The sequence below is a fragment of the Chiloscyllium plagiosum genome, unplaced genomic scaffold (assembly GCF_037043375.1).
Source record: "Chiloscyllium plagiosum isolate Xiang-an unplaced genomic scaffold, Cpla_swu_hap1 HiC_scaffold_7, whole genome shotgun sequence".
NCBI lineage: Eukaryota > Metazoa > Chordata > Chondrichthyes > Orectolobiformes > Hemiscylliidae > Chiloscyllium > Chiloscyllium plagiosum.
The window spans coordinates 92,269,048-92,290,364 of NW_028270145.1; the positions used below are offsets into that span (position 1 = coordinate 92,269,048).

The 21,317-nt window shown below is 42.3% G+C and overlaps 1 protein-coding gene across 2 annotated transcripts in view; it reads left to right on the plus strand.

Moving 5' to 3' along the window:
• The window catches only part of LOC122551741 (kinesin heavy chain), a 206,067-nt gene that overhangs the window by 129,349 nt on the left and 55,401 nt on the right, over window positions 1-21,317 (plus strand). For both annotated transcript variants that reach the window (XM_043694135.2, XM_087989247.1), the window contains exons 12-18: window positions 125-297; window positions 4,310-4,378; window positions 4,667-4,873; window positions 5,889-6,035; window positions 13,743-13,931; window positions 19,054-19,171; window positions 19,862-19,938. In XM_043694135.2, the coding sequence (XP_043550070.1) occupies window positions 125-297; window positions 4,310-4,378; window positions 4,667-4,873; window positions 5,889-6,035; window positions 13,743-13,931; window positions 19,054-19,171; window positions 19,862-19,938 (980 nt within the window). The remainder of the gene's footprint in view (window positions 1-124; window positions 298-4,309; window positions 4,379-4,666; window positions 4,874-5,888; window positions 6,036-13,742; window positions 13,932-19,053; window positions 19,172-19,861; window positions 19,939-21,317) is intronic.

Consider the following 21,317-nt stretch of genomic DNA (forward strand, 5'->3'; position numbering starts at 1 on the left):
TACTTGCACTTGATGAAATGGAATATTTTCCTCTCCTTTTGTGCACGCTTTGCATGCAAATGAGCAGGTTGTGTTGCTATGGAGATTACTGGTCTTGGTTCTAACATGCTTAATCTCCTTGCAGGTGAATCCGTGCCTGAAGATGAACAAATTGATGCCAAAGACCAGAAGAACTTGGAGCCGTGTGACAACCAGACAACCATTGACAATGTAGTTCCAGTACCCAAAATCACAGCAGGAGAGAGAGTGAAGTTAGAGGAAGAGATCAGTAATTTGTATAAGCAGCTCGATGATAAGGTTTGTGATCAATGACAGATTGTCCGCACATTACTCTACTTGTGCCTCAGTGTGTTTTGCCCTCGTATTCTTCTGTTGTTACAAAATACCAGAATTTGCTCATAAGCAACAGCAGGTTCAGGATGCAGACTGTTATTAGTGCACAACAAAACCAATAATTTGTGACAAGGAAGAGATAAATCATGGGTTATTTATTGCCACAGATTGCTAACATCATTATCATTGCAAAAACAGCAACTTGCCATCAAACTCTCCATGAGTTGCATTAGTTGCTAGGTTTGTATTGTAAATATAAATTAAAGTTGCTGTTGATAAAAGGTCCCTAGTAATTAGCTGAAATATAGACCTAAAATGTAATAAATCTTGGAAGACCAGGAAAGGAGCAATTGGAACTGTGGCATCTGACATCCACAGGTATGAAACCTCCTCAATGTTGTTAAAGTTCCTTTTCTTTCTTACAATTCCTCTTTGAACATTCTTAATCTTGCAATCTTTCTTTCCTTCTTGCAATCTCTCTGTAGCTGATTGGATTCGCCCCTATTTTCTTCTTTGTTATTTGTTTTTCTCTCTCTGTCCTTAATTTTTATTACTTAAGGAGATGCACTTTGGCTCCACCATTCAGTAAAGTCCCAGGTTCCTGTGTCAGATTGGTAGTGTCCTTTTACCGAGGTGTATCATAACATGTCAGAGCAGGTTGATGTAAAAATCATGTTTTCACTGAAATTCTAGATGTTCCATTGAGCATCTTATAAATTTCTACTACTCAAAATTTGTTGTGGAAAAAGCTTAATGATAAGAAAAGAAAATCCCAAACCATGTGTACTCCATGAAATGCCTATCCAGTGAAATCTAGGCTATTAACTTCTGGTTTTGTTTTAAAGGTGTAAAGTTTAGAATGCTGCTGATTTTGTTGATAAAAGGTGAACCGCCATTGCATTGTCCATGCGCTGTTCTCCAGTAAAGTAGCCTTTTGCTGACCTTGGTAGGATGGATGAGCTCATGGGAATCTTTATTTTTCCCGTGGAGTTTTAGTCTGGTATTATAGCCAGGACCTTCATAAGCACAGCTGGCATCTCAAAGTTAAACGCTATAAGGATTAGAATGCTGCATTTGTTTGCAAATCTGTCTTCTTTGCAAATAACATGTTCTACAGATAGTGGTGGAAACTTTGTAAATTCAAAATGCTACAAGCATTTTCCACTGTTACAAATTATTCCATTGGGTTTTAGAGTATGAACATTTTGCACATTGGACTGAAATCCCTTTTGACTTTATTGTTGCTGTCTCTCAGATGAGTCAGGCATCAGCTTGACACAGCCATTCCCACAGCAAAATAGCTTGCACACAGAGTCTAAGACAACACCATCACCAGTCCTGGGTATGTCCTGTCCCCTCAGTAAGGCAGGCCCAGGAGAAGTGGAGGTATAGTGGTATACAGTCAGGAGGGAATTGCCTAGTAGCCCCCAACATTGACTCCTGGACCCCATGAAGTTGCATAACATCAGGTCAAACTTGGGCAAAAAAAATGTGCCGATTAATATTCGCTGATCTCCCTCACCATGCTCCCCACCCCCCAACTGGCTAATGAATTAGTACTCCTCCATGTTGAAATGGATGAGGGTCTTCAAGAGTAGCTCAGCAGCACCACGACTGACCAAGCTGAGCAAGTCTTAAAGAATACCAGAGGAAAATAATTTACTTGACCTTGTCCTTATCAGTCTACCTCTTGCCATTTCATCTGTCCATGAATGTATTGGTAACAGTGACAGCTGCAGTCCTTGTGGAGATGCAGTTCTTGTCTTCAAATTGAGAATACCATCCATTGTGTTGTGTGGCACTATCACTGTTAAACAGGAAAGACTCTAACACATTCATGGATTGGCATACAATCCATATTACCAAAAGCCAAGAGATCAACCATGATTCAGTGGAGAGTGCAGGAGGATATGTCAGGGTAGAAATGAACTCCAGAGGAGAGTGACTGCTGTTGACATCCAGGCCACATCAAGGTCAAGCGTGGCATGACAGAGCCCTAGCAAAACTGGCAATCTGAGGAAATCATAATTAGCATAAAGGAAGAAGCTTGAAATGTTGGAGGTCATCATCTCAACCCCAGGGTATCTCTGCAGGAGCCCCTCAGGATTGTGACCTAGACCCAATCATCTTCATCTGTTTCATCAAGAATCTTCCATTATTGGGGCAGAAATGAGAATGTTCGCTTATATTTGCACATTATTCAGCATCATTTGCATCTCCTCAGCTACTGAAGCAGCCCATGTCCATTTGCAGAAAGACCGAGATAACATCCAAGCTTGAGCTGATAAGTAACCATTCTCACTACACAAGTGCTAGACAATGAGCATCTCCAACACCAGAGATTCTAACCATGTTCAATGGCATTACAATAATTTGTGGGCGGCACGGTGGCACAGTGGTTAGCACTGCTGCCTCACAGCGCCTGAGACCCGGGTTCAATTCCCGTCTCAGGCGACTGACTGTGTGGAGTTTGCACGTTCTCCCCGTGTCTGCGTGGGTTTCCTCCGGGTGCTCCGGTTTCCTCCCACAGTCCAAAGATGTGCAGGGTCAGGTGAATTGGCCATGCTAAATTGCCCGTAATGTTAGGTAAGGGGTAAATGTAGGGGTATGGGTTTCGCTTCGGCGGGTCGGTGTGGACTTGTTGGGCCGAAGGGTCTGTTTCCACACTGTAATGTAATGTAATCTAATCTAATCTAATCTAACTGAATCCCCAATTATCAATATCCTGAAGATTACCATTAATCAGAAACTGAACTGGACCTGCCATGCAAGTACTGTGGCTACAAGGTGAGGTCAGAGACTAGGGATTTGGTGATGAGTAGCTCAGTTCCAGTCTCTAGTGTCTATAGATCTGATGGAATACTCCCTATTTGCTTGGATGAGTGCACAACATTGAGGGCTGAAGGGCCTGTCCTGTGCTGTAATGTTCTATGTTCTAACATTCGAGGCTCGACACCATCCAAAGCAAAGCAACTTGATTAATTGGCATCACACCCATAAGCAATTACTCCCTTCACCACCAATGCCGAGTGGCAGCAATATCTACTATCTACAAAATGCATTGCGACAACGCATCAGTTCTCAACTTCCAAACCCACGACCACCATCACCTAGAACATAAGAACACCAGTACTTGAACAGATGGAGATAATTCAGCTCCATTGAGTCTACTTTGCCAATTGATATGATCTTGGTTAATCTCATCTTGGTCTCAACTCTACTTTGCTGCCACTCTCCATATCCCTTCACTCCATTGCTAATTAAAAATCTGCCTGTCTCTCCTTTAAATTTACTCAATGTCCTTGCATCCAATGTAGTCTGGGACAGTGTTTTCCAAAAAGACAGAGCTCAGGAAAAACTCCTGAATGGCTTCGAAGAAAACTCTAGAAAGCGAAAATGTCTGTAAGCTGAGGATATGGAAAATCGTGCATTTGCTGCACAGAAAGTGTTGAGATGTCGACAAGAGGAAACCTGTAGAAACCTTTTACAGTTATATCAGCAGAGCAAGGAACTCTAAAGTGGTAATGGGAACGTTCACTGAAGTTTGAGTATCTTTAAGGTCGTTATTGAGTGGAAAAGGATTGAATCTCTATTTCTGATATTTGTAATAATTCTTGTGTTGTGTAAAATAGTTTGAATTTCTTTTCCCTTTTTGTGTGTCTCAGACTTTTATGTCCTTTTGTCGATAGTACACAGGCAGCCTCTTATGAATATGTTCAGTTGCTGACCATCAGTGACAACAAGTAACAAAAATAAAACTTATGCTCTGTCAAGCCATGGAAACCTGACTTGTCCAGTTTTATCATCAGGTTGGAATCATAACAATTGAAAATAAATGGTTTTGTCACGTTTGGAGTTATATTCTCTTGTACTGAAATATTTCCTGTGTATATGCAGATTATACACAAACATTTCAAGAAGCCCACCTCAGTTAGGAATTTGGGATGATGGTATAACCTTCTGTTGAATTTCTTAGGATGAAGAAATCAACCAGCAGAGTCAGCTGACTGAGAATCTAAAGCAGCAGATGCTGGACCAAGAGGAGGTGAGTTTTTGAATCCAGTAACATCAATGCTTTATAGCAACTGAATCCATATATATCAAGGTCAAAGAAATGGGGAAAATGTGGGGATGAACTGTTAAAAGCCTGTAGAGTTTGTGTTAAATACTTTGAATCTGCTGGAGCACCCCTAGGACCCCTTGAGGGGGATTTAGGTACTGGTTATCATTATTTTGGGATATGTCTTCAGTAAAACATTTTGAGCATCTTGCAATTCCCATGAAGGGTTTGGTCTGGTTAAAACTGATTTTTAAAATGTCTGGCTATTTCCAGCTGTTGGCTTCCACCAGGAGAGATTATGAGAAGATCCAAGAGGAACTGAACCGGTTGCAGTTGGAAAATGAAGCAGCTAAGGATGAGGTGAAGGAAGTGCTTCAGGCCCTGGAAGAACTGGCTGTCAACTATGACCAGAAATCCCAGGAGGTGGAGGACAAGTCGAAGGCCAATGAGCTGCTGACTGATGAACTGGCGCAAAAAACGGTAATTGTCTTGGCTTGTTATAGAGTCATAGAGTCAAACGGCATGAAAACACATCCTTCAGTCCAACTAGTCCACACCGACCATGTTCTCAAACAAAACTAGGCTGTCTACACTTGGCCTATATCCCTCCAAAGCTTTTCTGTTCGTGAACTTATCCAAATGTCTTTTAAATGTTGTAACTGTACCTGCATCCAACACTTCCTCCAGCAGTTCATTTCATTCACAAACCACTCTCTGTGTTAAAAAATTTGCCTCTCGTATCCTTTTTAAATCGTCCTCCTCTCGCCTTAGAAATATGCCCCCTCGGGAAAAAAAAACCTTGTCATTCACCTAATCCATGCCCTTTGTGATTTTATAAACCTCATTAATGTCACCCCTTAATCTCCTACACTCCTGTGAAAAAAATCCCAGTTTTTCCAGTCTATTTTTATATCTCAAACCATCTGTTCCTAGAAGCATTCCTGTAAATCTTTTCTGAATCCTCTCCAGTTTAACAATGCCCTTTGTTTAGGAGAAGAACGGAAGTACGCAATTGTCTAGCCTTATCCCAGATCAGTGGTTTTCAACTGGTGTACTATGAGAACTGTGGGAGGAAACTGGAGGAAATGTGCAACCTCCACATCGACAGTTGCCCAAGTCTGGAATTGAACCCGGGTCCACAGTACTATGAGGCAGCAGTGCTAACCATTGATCTACCATGCCACCCCAATGGGAGCTGCTCTTAATGCTAGATGATGGGGAAGTTTCAATAGTAGTTTTCAAAAGGGAAGTAGATGTTTACTTCAAGGAGAAAAGTAAATTGCAGGGAAATGGAGAAAGTTGGGATTAACAGGACTGCTTTGAAAGGCCCAGCACTGACTCGATAGGCTAAATAACGTCCTAATGTTGGTCTATTTTATGATGTTAAGAAATATTTTTCATTTCTTTTGAAGAATTAAAACAATTTAAAAAATTTGTGTCAAATGATTTTCTTCTTAACCTGCAGATTTTCATTCAAACTTATTTTTTTCCACAGAATACTTTAGTGGTTGTTCAGAAAGAATTCAACCAACTTCAGGAGCTCAGTAACCACCAGAAAAAGCGAGCAACTGAGATATTGAATATCTTGCTAAAGGATCTGGGTGAAATAGGGGGAATCATTGGCAACAGTGAGGTAAAAATGGTAGGTTCCTTGAGAATATTCTTGAATGTTTGATCTGGACATGTGTTAACGAAATAGGAGCAGAAATTACCCATTTGGCTGGTGATCTGTTCCACCATTCAACAGATGGTGTTAATTTGCCCCTGCATTATCGTAGCTCCATCGATATGGTTAGTTTCCAGAAATCTACAAGTTTTAGTCTTAAACATGCTGAATGATTGAGCTTTCATAGCCCCCTGTGGTAACGAATTTCAAACACACTGATTGAAGAAGTTCCTCCTCACCACACATCTATGAGGTCTCTGCCTTGTTCCAAGACTGTTCCTTGGTATTAGCCTCATCAGCAGGGGAACATCCTACACACATCTACCCTGTCACACTCTGTAAGAATGTTCTTAATTTCAATGAGGTCTCCTGTCAGTCCTCAAAACTCTAGAGAATACAAGCCCATACCTCACTTCATAATCCCATAAAGTTCATGTACCATATTTGTGCAATAGGCACAAAGACCTTTTAGTTGTCTACAGCATTCTGTTAGTGATGAACACTGCTTCTGTTGCTATGTTCAAGCAGTGTGAAATAGCTAGCTTTACCTCTTGCTCAAACTTTATCAGGTACTGTAATGATCCAAGGCAATCTGATGTAGTCTGGATACTTTTAAGGAGGAGGTTGGCTGTCTTAAGGATTTTTATGAGTTTATATGAGATCTGATCAAGGTCGCCAATATCCGATAGGATGTTTTTGATGCTCTCCATTTCAGCATGAAGTTTGCACAGTGAGCAGGTAGCTTGGGCCCTTTTTACAAGGTTTTTCAATAAGGTTAATCTTTTAGCATGTGCATCTCAATGTGTATACTCACCAATGAAAGTAAATTGGTAATGGCCAGTATTCACCACCCCTCTGGCTGATTTCTCAGGATGAGGGAGCTCATTCAGCATGTCCTTTAAAACACGGAAGGATGTTCTTACATGCAGCTGCAAATTTAAATATCACAAGCGTATCATCTACATATTGGAAATATGCACAGGGTCGAAGGTCAGGTGTCTTTCCATTGAAAACATATTTCTCGGGAGAATCCAACAAAGATGTCTGTGAGAGCGGAGCCTTGCGGGGATTCCACAACAACACCATCTGTTGGGCCATACATAGTGTTGTTAAAACTTAACTGAATGTGTGTGTTGCTGAGTTCATAAGTTCAACTACTGATTCATGTAATAATGGCAGATCTAGATCATCATAATACGACAGTACAGTCTGTGGCTTCCTCAATGACACATGAGTGAATAAGCTGGAAAACTCAAATGAGCATATGGACATTGCATTGTTATCAATATGCACATCCTATGCAGTCTTCACAAATCTGAAGGCTTAACCCATATTCAAAAGGTAATTTTCAATCAGCAAAAATCAGGCAGATTGTTCAAACACGGTGGTTTGACACTGTGATTAAAAATATGTATTTTTCATTATCTCATTTTCAATACTGTTAATAAACCTGTACCAATCTGCTATTCTTAAATATATGAAGAAAGTATTCTTAAACCAACATTACCTTTTAAATCTTTCCTGATTGTTATGCTCCATAGCTGATTTTACTTGCAATGATGTGCAGATGGCTGAGGAGAGACAAAAGATTGTTTTTTTCCAAACCAGTAGGCTTCTGGCCTACAATCTTGGCCTGGAGCTGCATCTCAAGTAGAGAAGAGCACCATTCAGGTGGTTTGCATTCTGAAGAGTGCAATGGAAAAAGAGGCTGCCCCTTCCAACTCTGTTTCAATTTAGCCCCCTCTCCCTCAGCTTTGATGGTCTGCATCGCCCTTAACAGGCTTCGCACCTAAATTAATCAGTTGGAAAACACCGGTGATATATAGATGAAAAAAATCACAGGTAATTTGGTGATGGGGAAATCAAAACTCACTTGTGTGTAAGAGCACTTCTGAATATTTATAATAAAATGGAAGAAGTTGGAGGGTCCTTTGGAAGGTCTTCGCGCTACAGTGGTAGTGACCTGACCTCTGAGCCAGGAGACCTGAGTTCAAGCCTCACCTGCACATCTGGTGTGTAATACCGACTCTGAACAGGTTGATGAAAAATATTTGGGAGAAGAATCTAATTAATCAGCTTTTGAAAGTAGATGCAAGGGCTCAGCTGTCCTGCAGACATTATCAATTGACCAGTTGCTGGTAGCAACTATTGGACTGTTGTGCATACAACACATTAAGTGATTTTTGCTGAACTTGATGACATTGAACCACCTCCCTATCAACAGGAAAAATAAAGGCCTGCATTTACACAGTGGTTCTTGCAACTTACTAGTAACTCAAAGTATGACAATGGTGGCTCAGTGGTTAGCACTGCAGCCTCACAGCACCAGAGTCCCAGGTTCAATTCAAGCCGAGGGCAACTGTCTGTATGGAGTTTACACATTCGCCCCATGTCTGTGTGGGTTTCCTCTGGGTGCTTCAGTTTCCTCCCACGATCCAAAGATGTGCAGGTCAGGTGAATTGGCCATTGCTAAATTGCCCATAGTGTTAGGTGCATTAGTCAGAGGGGGGTGGGTTACTCTTCGGAGGGTCGGTGTGGACTGGTTGGGCCAAAGGGCTTGTTTTCATACTGTAGGGAATCTAATCTAATCTCATCACTGTTGTAAAGTAGGAACTGTGGCAGCCAATTTGTAGATGGCAAACTCCCAGAAACACTTGTGGGCGGCACGGTGGCACAGTGGTTAGCACTGTTGCCTCACAGCGCCAGAGACCCGGGTTCAATTCCCGCCTCAGGCGACTGACTGTGTGGAGTTTGCACATTCTCCCCGTGTCTGCGTGGGTTTCCTCCAGGTTCTCCGGTTTCCTCCCACAGTCCAAAGATGTGCAGGTCAGGTGAATTGGCCATGCTAAATTGCCCGTAGTGTTAGGTAAGGGGTAAATGTAGGGGTATGGGTGGTTTGCGCTTCGGCGGGTCGGTGTGGACTTGTTGGGCCGAAGGGCCTGTTTCCACACTGTAAAGTAATCTAAAAAAATCTAAACCAATTTAAGAATGACCTGTTCAGTTTTCTCTCTCTTGATGTTGATTTAGTGATAAATTTTGGCCGGAACATGGGGATAAAGCCCCTGCTCATCTTTGGAATATCAAATCAGATTTTGTTTTACATCCATCCGTGCAGGATGACAGGGTTTAAGTTTAACATCCTACTGGAAAGACAGTACCTGAGAAATGCAGCACTCCTTCAGCATTGTAGAGTTTTGGGTTCAAGCCCCAGGGTGTTCCGTGAGCACAGATCCTTGTAAATGAATGCTATGGACTGAGTCACAGCTGACACATTTTACATGCTATTGACAGAATTGTACTGGCAATTGGATTTAATGGGTTTCACTCATGCGAGCTTCTTTCAGCATGTCATTCGTAACTTGTGGATGGGTTTTCCAGTAACCATCAGCTTCACATCATATGACTCCGTCAAGTATTTTGGAATCTCATACTTAAAACCCGAAGAGTGATATTAGGATAATTAATGGAGTGTAACTGCAAGTTTTAAGTGTGGTTCAACCCATCTGAAAGCAGCTAGACGTGATTTCCAGGCATTCCAAGCTAATAGTTATTCTTCATCAAAGACCTCAACAGTTACTGTTAGTGCCTTGCAGATATGTTTTCATCAGTCTGTTCAGGGATGTCATTACACACTTCAGAACAGGTGGGATTTGAACCCAGTTCTGGCTCAGAGATGGCGTCCCTATCACTGTACCACAAGTGCCTCTTGATGATGCTTTGTATTTCTTTTATTTCCCCCATTAACCTGTCACCATTTTCCTTAACAACATGTTCAGAGACATTATGCTAGACGTCTGGAACAGGTGGGACTTGAACTCAGGTCTCCTGTCTTCAAGGTGGGGTCACTATCACCGTACCATAAATGCCCCTTAATGGTGCCTTGTAATTTTTAAATCTATTTTTCTAATCAACTTGCTCAGAGATGTTATTAGACACCTGTGGAGCAGGTGGGACTTGAACCCGGGTTTCTCAGTCCAAGAATAGGGACACTATCACTGCACCACAAGATAGCTGCTACTCCTGATGGCAGGAAGACCTGGCATGAGTTGCCCATGTTCCAGACATTGATCAGATCCTGGTAGAAGACAGGCACTGTCCTGAGGGTGACCTTCAGCCCTTCAGACCCTCACGGTTAATAAAAAGTAGCTGTGTGTCACAATTGAGGTTGCACACTAGGCAAATAAACTGGAGGCAATAGACTTTGGCCTCCAGCTCCTACCAGTTCACTGTCCAGGATTCCTCAGGCAGTCTAAGGTAGACCTCCAGATAGAGGAGATGGGGGGGTACTCCAGCTAAACCCCAATAACTACTCTGGCAGAGAGACCACCTGCCATGGACCATCCATGAGTCCAGAACGTTTGGTTCGATTGATCTTGGTGGAAGACGCCACCGAGTACATGGCCTGGCACTCGCACATCCTCTCCAGGTCAGCTGGGTCACTGAAAGTGAGGAGCATGTCGTCGGTGTAAGCGGAGAGGACCACCTCCATGCCCGCACCGCGCAGAACCAGCCCCAACAACCTCCTCTGAAAGAGGCGCATGAAAGGCTCCACGCACCAGGAATACAGCTGGCCGGACAGGGGGCAGCTTTGATGTACTCCTCTCCCAAAGCAAAGGGGCCCATTAACTTTCACCAGACACTCTGCGGCAGTGTACAAATGTCGGATCTGGGCAATGAACTGCGTCCTGAACCGGAATGCCTGCAGAGTCCCGAGCAGATACTCACGATTGACTTTGTCGAATGCTTTCTCCTGGTTGAGAGACAGGAAGGTCCTCGGGAGACCGGTCCTCTGGGAAAAACGGATCAGGTCCTGGACCAGATGGACATTGTCGTGGATCCTTCAGCCCGGAGCCATGTATGGGTGGATCATGTGATCCATCATGGATCCCAGGCGAGATGACAACACCCTGGCGAAGATTGTGTAATCCATGCTGAGGTGGGAGTCTGGATGCCAGTTCTTGAGTAAATGAAGGCCCCCTTTCTTCAGCAGCAGCACAATGACAGCCCTGCGCCGAGAAAGGGGCAGCTCTCTGGCCAAGAAGCATTTGTCCAGGACCTCCCCGACGCCAAACCAGACCTGGGTCCAAGGGTGTAGTAAAAATCCCCCTCGAGGATGCTGCATTGGCCTTCGTGAATGGAGATGAGATGAGTGGACCCTTCTCCAAAGAAGCACGTTTGCCTCAGCCCGATATACATTCACAGGGGCATTTTTGTGCTGGGGGTGGGTTGGAGTGGAAAAATGTGATGCTGGAAAAACACAGCAGGCCAGGCAGCATCCGAGGAGCAGGAGAATCAATGTTTTGGGCATAAGCCCTTCTTCAGGAAACTTATACCCGAACAGACTGATGAAAACATGTCTGCAAGGCACTTATGCTCGAAACGTCGATTCTCCTGCTCCTCGGATGCTGCCTGGCCTGCTGTGTTTTTCCAGCATCACATTTTTCAACTCTGGTCTCCAGCATCTGCAGTCCTCACTTTCTCCTGGTGGGTTGGAATGGGCCAAGGTTCCAACTCCAGGATTAACAGGATGGATTCCGGGCATAAGGGAACCAGGGACACATCCAGGGAACAGGCTCCAGTTGTTTGGACTTGCACCCCAGCCTGTCTAAAGTTAATCTTCAGCTATTTTGTCACCAACGTGCCAACAACATTGCACTGTATTTTAACCGAGCCTGTGCTGGAGAGGATTTGTCAGGGTGTATAATGTTCAATACCGACACAGTGCAATCTTTAAAAGCGTCATTCTTCACAATGAATGGAAACAAATTCCTTATATACAGTACTTTACTCTGTTTCCATTATTATTAAAGATAAAATGATAATGTTGAAATCAGATTATCTGCTTCCTGAGGAATTGGAGACCTGCAGTTAAACGTCATCTTAATAAAGGCTTAACTTTCCTCTCCACTTACCAGGTTTTCACTGACCCTGATTGGCCTCTCAAAGGAACTCAATTGAGTTACGTTATCCATAAATGAGGGCAAATGATTATTTTTCCCAATTTTTCTGTATTTTACGTAATACTGCATACGAATTGTCATTGAATGCCCATGACCATTTCAAGATTCAAGCTTGTTTGTAATCTTCTTTGAATAGCTTTTAGCTCCCTCTGCTGGTTGAACTTAGACAGTACTATGTAATGAGACTCCTGGTGCATTTTCTTCCAAATGTGCGCAGAAAATCTTCCACGTACACAGAACCCATTTTTTTTTTTAAAAAACAGTTAGATGCTAAAGATCCTACTTAGTATGGATCCTTTAGCATAGTTCAGTAGAATCTCTTAATTGCTGGTGAATTAAAACTTCAACATTACTTTCATCTCTGAAACAAGTCTGCCAATTCTCAGATGTCTCTGGCACTGAGATTTGACTGAGTTTTTTTAACAAGTGTTTCCTTTGTGAAGAACTTAAAGGAGTTTTCAAATATATTTCTGAAAATGAAATGTCCTTTCTGACCCAATCTGAGATGAGGACAAGCCATTCACCATGATCATTTGCATTTAATCGTTGAATGATCACGTGGATGTTAAGAATAATTGGCAATCTTTTTATATAGCCAGATATAAATTTGCTCTGTTTTTATAATGAACATATTGACAGTCTGAGCTGTCCTGTACAATTTCGAAGACCTTTTCTCATTGAGATGAGGCATTTTATTGAAATATTGTATTTCTTGAGCTCAAAGTTATGGACTGAATAAAGCTTTGCATAATATGTGAAACTGAAAATGGTGCGTAATTGTTGGAAGGAGTAAAGGCATGAGGGTCGGTGCATATCTATTGTGAAAACAGTTCTCAAGTAACCTATCAATTGATGTTAAACAAGTAAATGCACTTTTTGAAAATAAAGGTCTCTTTCCCCTGCTGTGCTGTATGTATATGGCAGCTCTTTGCTCACGTAGCATTCCAAATGACAAACAATCTTCAGTAACAAAACAGGGAGACCTGACAGTACCCTCATTCTGGGTAGTTAGGCAAACACTAGTCAAGACCTTACTCCACACTGTCCTCTCTCCCCTTGTGTCATTTTCCCCCATCTTTTTTCTTTATTCTTCCTCCTGCTTTTTCCTTTCCCTTCCCCTTCTACTTGTCCTACTTTAGGGCATTGAACTTGGCTGAGATGGGTCAATCAGCACAGCCAAGACATTGTATTTGTTTATTCATTCTTGGGATAAGGGCATCACGAAGCCGGCATTTATTGCCCAGGCCAGAGAGCAGTTTAGAGGCAACCGCATTTCTATGAGTCTGGAGTCACACACAGTGCAGACCAAGTAATGATGGCAGTTTCCTTCCCTAAGGGTATTACTGAACCAGCTGGGTTCATGGTCACCAGATTTTTATTGAATTCAATTCCACCATCTGCCATGGCAGGATTTGAATCCAGATTCCCAGAACATTACCTGGGTCTCTATATTAACAATCCAGGAATAATACCACTGTGCCATTACCTTCCCTAACTTAGTTTTAAACCTTCTGGGCTGTGGGTTTAAATAAGCACCATGTGTTTTCCCAAAGAGCTACCGCAGCATTTATATCACACCATGGTTGTGATATTTCCTATTGCAGTATGCTGGATGAAAGGGTGGGACTATTTCCCTATCCCGATGATTTTAGAGACAGGAAGCTTCTAACTGTTGTCATATTATTGATGTTCACAGTGTAACCACGACTTCTCTCCCTTCCAGATGGCCGAAATGAATGGAGTGCTGGAAGACGAATTCACGGTTGCTCGTCTGTACGTTAGCAAGATGAAATCTGAGGTCAAGACCCTGGTGAAACGTGCCAAACAGCTGGAGAGTACCCAGCTGGACTGCAACAGGAAAATGAATGAGAATGAGCGTGAGCTAGCAGCGTGTCAGCTCTTAGTGTCTCAGGTATGGGAAATGGAAGCTCCCAGAGCAAATAGGAGCTGGTTTATGGGCTACTGATGCTGCCACAATAAATAGTGAGGTAAAATAAGCTGCTTGATTCAATAGTCTGTGAAGACTGATGGAAGCCAAGCAACCCCTGTAAACTTTAAGTTGTGTTTTAATCCTCTGTGTGCATTTTAAACACATTGGCTGTAAAGTTCAATGTTGGTAGTGGTCTAAACCAGGTGAGATCAGATCATCCCACCATTTCAATGGTAAGGAAGATCCAATAAAGTGCACAGAAGAGGAGCCTGATGTCTTTATCTGATAAAGATTCCCCACAGCTCCCCCTGAGATAAGATTGTATGTGTCCACTATAGTTGCAAAGCACAGAAAATGAACATCACTTTTAATGACCTGAATATTGGAGGTTTTGTAACCCAATCAGAAAGTTTTAGAATTTTTTTCAATGTTTTTAGTTAATTTTGTCTTGCATATGTGCCAAGAGTCATATGATGCCTAATTAATTTTGCAGTATCCCCACCTCTTGTCTACAATCCAAACAGATGAAAAGAATTGGATTATAATCAACAATTTGATATACTTTTGATGAAACATGTGTGTGTGTGTCTGTGGGAGGGTGTGTGTGTGTGTCTGTGTGTGATTGATATGATCGATTTTCCAAAAAAAAAACTCTTAGTACTGGCAAGTAGGCTCCCTGTTATATGTAGCAAAGAGGCCTGAATTTTACTGAGCACCGACACTTCAACTTAAAGAAAACGTGCTTCACAGCCACTGGCAATCTCAAAGTGCTTTACAACCAACAAAGTCCTTCAGGAAAGCAATCACTCTGACTGAGTTTGGGTTTTTTGAAGTGCAGGTTGTGCTGACATCAAAATCGTAATTTTAATTCACCAGAATTTTTTTTAAAAAGTGTTCCTGTAAAACCTGAAGTGGATTTCCACTTGAAGCTGTTTGGAAAAGTTCTTACAAATGGACTCTGCTTTTAAATGGGGCGTCAGTAGCTTTTTCACAATAAGATGAAGGAAGTTGATATTCTAGCTAGATGCCAGCCAAGTACTGCCTGTGCTACACTGACGTGCCTCTTGACAATTCTGCTCAGAGGATTGTTCAGATGTGTATGAGTATTGGAAGAGAATGATTTGCTCCTTTCCCCTCATAAACATCTGCTTATCTCTCCCAATGCCAACCTCCATCACCCTGAAAAATAACAAATTGCTTGGTTTCAGGAGCTGACACAGTAAAAGTACTGAACCTGTAAGCTAGCAGTCAATGGTGTAATACAGTGAAACACTGAGGAGTTGTGGATGAACTAGTCAATTGACATTTCTGCTTCTGCACTGCCTGGTGTTTCATACCATGCCCCATTGCTGCATAGGAACACAATATTCACACTTTGTAAAATATTTTAACTTTATGCCTGTATCACTAATATGGGCCTTCAGTCTGCAGGATTCTTAGAATTGGGCTTCAACAATTGGTGATTCTTCGAGGAGAAAGTGAGGTCTGCAGATGCTGGAGATCAAAGTTGAAACTTTATTGCTGGAACAGCACAGCAGGTCAGGCAGCATCCAGGGAACAGGAGATTCGACGTTTCGGGCACAGGCCGATTCCTGAAGAAGGGCCTGTGCCCGAAACGTCGAATCTCCTGTTCCCTGGATGCTGCCTGACCTGCTGTGCTGTTCCAGCAATAAAGTTTCAACAATTGGTGATTGCCAAGTTAGAGCTCATTGATAGAAGTGCTGGTGTATCCAAAGTAAATGATGTTTGTGTGAGTGTGTGCATGTTTTCTGTCTCCACTAATTGTGTCTCATAATGAAGGAACGCCTGTCATGTAACACATGATTAATGGATCTTTTTGCATTGAAATTTTAATTAGAATTGCAGTTGTCTTTTCAAGCTAAATGTGGTCGATATGACTTAAATATTCATGTTTTTTTTCACATCCATTTTGCTGCTGAAAATATTTTGAAGTGTTCAACCAGCAGCTGGTACTGTAATGGTTCTCTTACCCTGCTCGTTCCCCTCCCCTCATTCTTCCTCCCTATCCCCTCCACTCTTTCCTCATTCTCTGGGACTTTTCACCTCCCACATCACTGTTGCTGTCCCTCCGCCACTCCTTCTACCTTACCCTTATCTTTTACCCTTTTATCTTTGCCTCCCTCTATCCCCTACTCCATTCCCTTGCCCCCGCAATGAGAATGTGCTCGACCTGATAAATAATAAGTTGCAAAAGAGGTTGTAGAAATTTAACAGATTCTGTGCAATTACATAATTTAGCATTATCCTGGAATTCCCTCCCTAATGGCATTGTGGGTCAACCCATAGCCGGTGGACTGCAGTAGTTCAAGAAAACAGCACATCCCCACCTCCTCCTCAAGGGCAACTAGGGACGGGCCACACATGTTGGCCAGCCAGCGACGCCCACATCCCACAAACAAGTTTTTCAAATATATTGGGCAACATTTTGAAATCAGACTCTGTCTGATCACTAGTAACATGTTGATGGCATCTGAGTGCAAACAGCATTTACTGAGTCTGGGGATTGCAAAGCTCTGCCTCAAGAGTTCTTTTAAAAAGCTTGTCTAAAGTGCACACATCTCTTTCTCCTTTGGGAAATAATGATGAGGTGTTGGAAAGGTTTCTGGGCTGATTGAATTGTGTCGTGAATGATCCTGGCATGGGACTTGAACCTGACGCCTCCAGCCCAGAGGTTGGGATTCTGTCACTCTGCCACAGAACCTTTCATGCCAGTTAATGTAACGTTTTAACGTTGCTATGTGCTTGTTCAATGGCTTATGGCCCCACAAGTGATTTTCTTTCCTCTTGGGAGTGTCCAGTTTCTCTTAATGCTCCCCTGTCCACTGCTCCTATACACTACAGACTTGACAATCAATTAATGTCTTCCTTTGGAAATGGTGCTCAGTATAAGAGTGTAGTAGTGTGGGTGGTCAGCAGCATGTAATGTGGTTTGGCACTGTTACACATTACATTCTGTTTGAAAAGATGATTGTGTTTGGACCTGTGGGACTATATTTCTTGGATGAAAAAGGTGGATTCTAAATAATAAACGGAGAAGTCATCATTGTGTTGCTTACAAAATTGTAACTGCGCACGTCCTAATTTGCGATGTATCAAGTTATCACTGAATGAATGGATAAAATGTCAGCATTTCTACCGTTGTTCTGGAAGTACGAGAAATTATAAATGCTCTCATACAGTATTTTGCATCAGTGTTTACTGTGGAGAAGGACATGGGAGATATAGAAGGTAGGGAAATAGATGGTGACATCTTGAAAAATGTCCGTATCACAGAAGTGCTCGATGTCTTGGAACACATAAAAGTGGATAAATCCCCAGTTCCTGATCAGGTGTACACGAGAACTCTGTGGGAAGCTAGGGAAGTGATTGCTGTGTTCAATGCTGAGATATTTGTATCATCGATAGTCACAGGTAAGATGCCGGAAAACTGGAGGTTGGCTAACATGGTGCCACTGTTTAAGAAAGGTGGTAAGGACAAGCCAGGGAACTATAGACCAGCGAGCCTGACGTCAGTGGTGGGCAAGTTGTTGGAGGGAATACTGACAGACAGGATCTACATGTATTTGGAAAGGCAAGGACTGATTACGGATCGTCAGTACGGCTTTGTGCATGGGAAATCATGTCTCACAAACTTGAATGAGTTTTTGAAGAAATAACAGAGAGGATTGATGAGGGCAGAGTGGTGGATGTGATCTATATGGACTTCAGTAAGCCGTTCAACAAGGTTCCTGATGGGAGACTGGTTAGCAAGGTTAGATCTCATGGAATACAGGGAGAATGAGCCATTTGGATACAGAACTGGCTCAAAGGTAGAAGACAGAGGGTGGTGGTGGAAGGTTGCTTTTCAGACTGGAGGCCTTTGACCAGTGGAGTGTCACAAGGAACAGTGCTGCATCCAGTACACTTATGTAAATGATTTGGATGTGAACGTAAGAGGTATAGTTAGTAAGTTTGCAGATGACATTAAAATTGGAGGTGTAGTGGACAGTGAAGAAGGTTACCTTAGAGAGTACAATAGAATCTTGATCAGATGGGCCAATGGACTGAGGCGTGGCAGATGGAATTTCATTTAGATAAATGTGCTGCATTTTGGGAAAGCAAATCTCAGCAGACTTATACACTTAATGGTGAGGTCCTAGGGAGTTTTGTTGAACAAAGAGACCTTAGAGTGCAGGTTCATAGCTCCTTGAAAGTAGAATCACAGGTAGATAGGATAGTGACGAAGACGTTATTGGTCAGAGTATTGAGTACAGGAGTTGGGAGGTCATGTTGCGGCTGTACTGGATGTTGGTTAGGCCACTGTTGGAATATTGCATGCAATTGTGGTCTCCTTCCTATCGGAAGGAAGTTGTGAAACTTGAAAGGATCCAGAAAAGATTTATAAGAATGTTGCCACAGTCAGAGGATTTGAGCTATAGAAAGAGGTTTAACAGGCTGGAGCTGTTTTCCCTGGAGTGTCCTAGGCTGAGGAGTGATTTTATAGAGGTTTATAAAATCATGAAGGACATGGATAGGATAAATAGACAAAGTCTTTTCCCTGGGGTGGGGGAATCCAGAAGTAGACGGCATAGGTTTAAGGTGAGGAGGAAAGATATAAAAGAGATCTAAAGGGCAACTTTTCATGCAGAGGGTGGTACGTGTATAGAATGGGCTGCCAGAGGAAATGGTGGAGGCTAGTACAATTGGAACAATTAAAAGGCATCTGGATGGGTCGATGAATAGGAAGGGTTTGGAGGGGTATAGGCCAAGTGCTGGCAGATGGGACTAGTTTGGGTTGGGATATCTGGTCAGCATGGATCAAAGGGTCTGTTTCCATGCTGTACATCTCTATGACTCTATGACATTGTCTGCATGTCTTACAGTGAATTGTATAGGTGTGACCAAGTCAGTGAGTATCTGCAATGCTGTTAGGAAGGGATCCATCTCTACTGAAGGAGTTCTGACACTGAGTTTTGTCCAAGATCCAGGTTACATGTAGGTTTAAATTTAGCATCAGACTTTTATTAGATGGCTCCAAACACACTGGTGATTTGTGTAATGCACACTTTTACATCTACTTTTTGTGCTGTTCATCTTTTGCAAGCATGAAGCCAAAATAAAATCGCTGACAGATTACATGCAGAATGTGGAGCAGAAAAGAAGGCAGCTGGAGGAGTCTCACGATGCACTTGATGAAGAGATAGCGAAACTCCGTGCCCAAGGTACACATTGACCTGGCTTAAATAATTTCGATGCCTTTATCCAAATGATCATCAGCTCATGATGTTGCTGTTTATTTTGCCTCTGAGCACTTTACAGCACAGCGTGTTCATATATCTACACAAATAATTTTGAATTGCTTTCAAGTGTGCCACATATACTGAAGGGACTGGAAGCTCACAATTTTATTTCCAGATAAGAAAGATACTTAAATTTACACAAGGTGAAACAAAAAAGGTTTGTGTAACATTGTGAATGAAATGATTATTATGGAAATATGAGAATAAGTATTTTTAACTGATATCTATAATTATTCATGCACAGAAGAAGCCTTGCAGCTCAAGTCTGTATTGACCTATCTGCATTAATCCGGCTTTCCAGCACTTGGCCCATTGCCTTGAATGTCATCACCTTTCAATCCATATTCATTGAAGCTTCTGTTACTTTGATACACATCTACACCCCTACATTCTTCAATAGGACTGACTTGTTACTTGCACTGTGACAACTTTTCAAATTCTGTGGTAGCTTTAAATATTCAGCATAACAAACCAGCAATATTTTTAAAAAAATGCTTCAAACATCGTAAACTCATATTTGTTCCGATTGTGAATTTAAAACCGTTTGACATGCAGTGCTTGGACGTGCTGTTGTGCGTATGTGGCTAATTCCCTCTTGAAATTGCTTAACAGAAAAGATGCATGAAGTGACCTTCCAAGACAAAGAAAAGGAGCATCAGACTATGCTTCAGGATGCCAATGATATGAAGGTAATGATATGGATGACACGCATGAATATGCATGTTTTATGACTCATGTTCTGAAACCTGATACCTAAGTATGGAACAAAAAAAGTCTGATCTCTGCGTGAGTTTGATTGCAGCTTCTCTCCAGTGCACAGTGTTGTTAGCAACTAGAATATCAATTAATAGAAGAATCTGATGCTCAGCTGAAATGATTCACTTTCAGCTGTTACCTTGTCAACATTTTTATACAGTATACTGCTTCGCATTTCCACTGAACCCACTTTCCAAACCTGACATGCTTTTGCCATCTTAGGCAACTACAAAGAACAGTAATAGTTCTTTACTTTCAGTTCACTCTCTTCCACCAGACATCTTGGGAATTAGTGACACTGTTTGCCAATATGTTCCAATACCATTGCAAAATTGAGCATGACCTTCTCCAAATTGGACCGTGCAACATATACATGCCCTCTCTGTCATCTCATTAATTAAGTTCTGAGTGAAAAGGTCCATGAGTGAGCTTCTTAACCTGCCACCAGTAAGCATTCAATTCATGGCTGTTTAAGGGCCTCAACTTGCTACCTACCCAATCGCCTGCCATCTTAGCTGGTAACAAATGTGACTAGTTTCCTGACTAAGTTTTCTTGGTGGAGTGGTTGGCATGTTAATCACCATGTCACATACCCCCGTGCCACACCTTAAAATCAAAATTGGAATGTCGCACTCATATATGGACACTTTAATATATGGACACTTACACCCATGGGAGGGTGGGCCGGCCTCAGGTTTGGTAGCTTAGCTTATTTTCATGGCTGGATCTTAGCCACATCCGCTCTCCTGGTGAAAATGGATGGCAGGCTGCTGAGAAGCTACTGCCTGGCCTGTAAATTCAGGCAGCAGGAGATAGCTACCAGGAATTCAAGGAAACTGTTCCAGAAATCAGGGGCAGGGTATTCCTGAAGGAGGAAATCCTTTTGGGAAACTAGGGGGGAGAGGCCAGGTTTAGGAAGGGATGGGTCAAAGTTTCAGACTTACCCAAAAGCAAATATTGAACATTGACCTGGCTAGACCTCACTGAACTGAGACCTTGTTCGCAGCAACTTTGGCCTGAAGAGGACCCCCCGTTGGTCCCACACAGAGCTACTTGGATCCTGGAATTGCTATTGGAGCCCAATCTGCAAATTTAAATTGGCAGATGATTGATAAAATGATGTTGCACTCAAATGTGCCACAAGTTGAGGACTGTGATGAAATGATTCTGTGGTATGCTGATACCAGACTTTGGGTAATAGTTGAGATCTGAAGAAGAGTCATATCAAACTCAAACGTTAACTCTGTTTCTGTCTCTATAGACCTGCTGTGTTTTTCCAGCATTCTCTGTGATTGTTTGAGAGCTCTGCGAT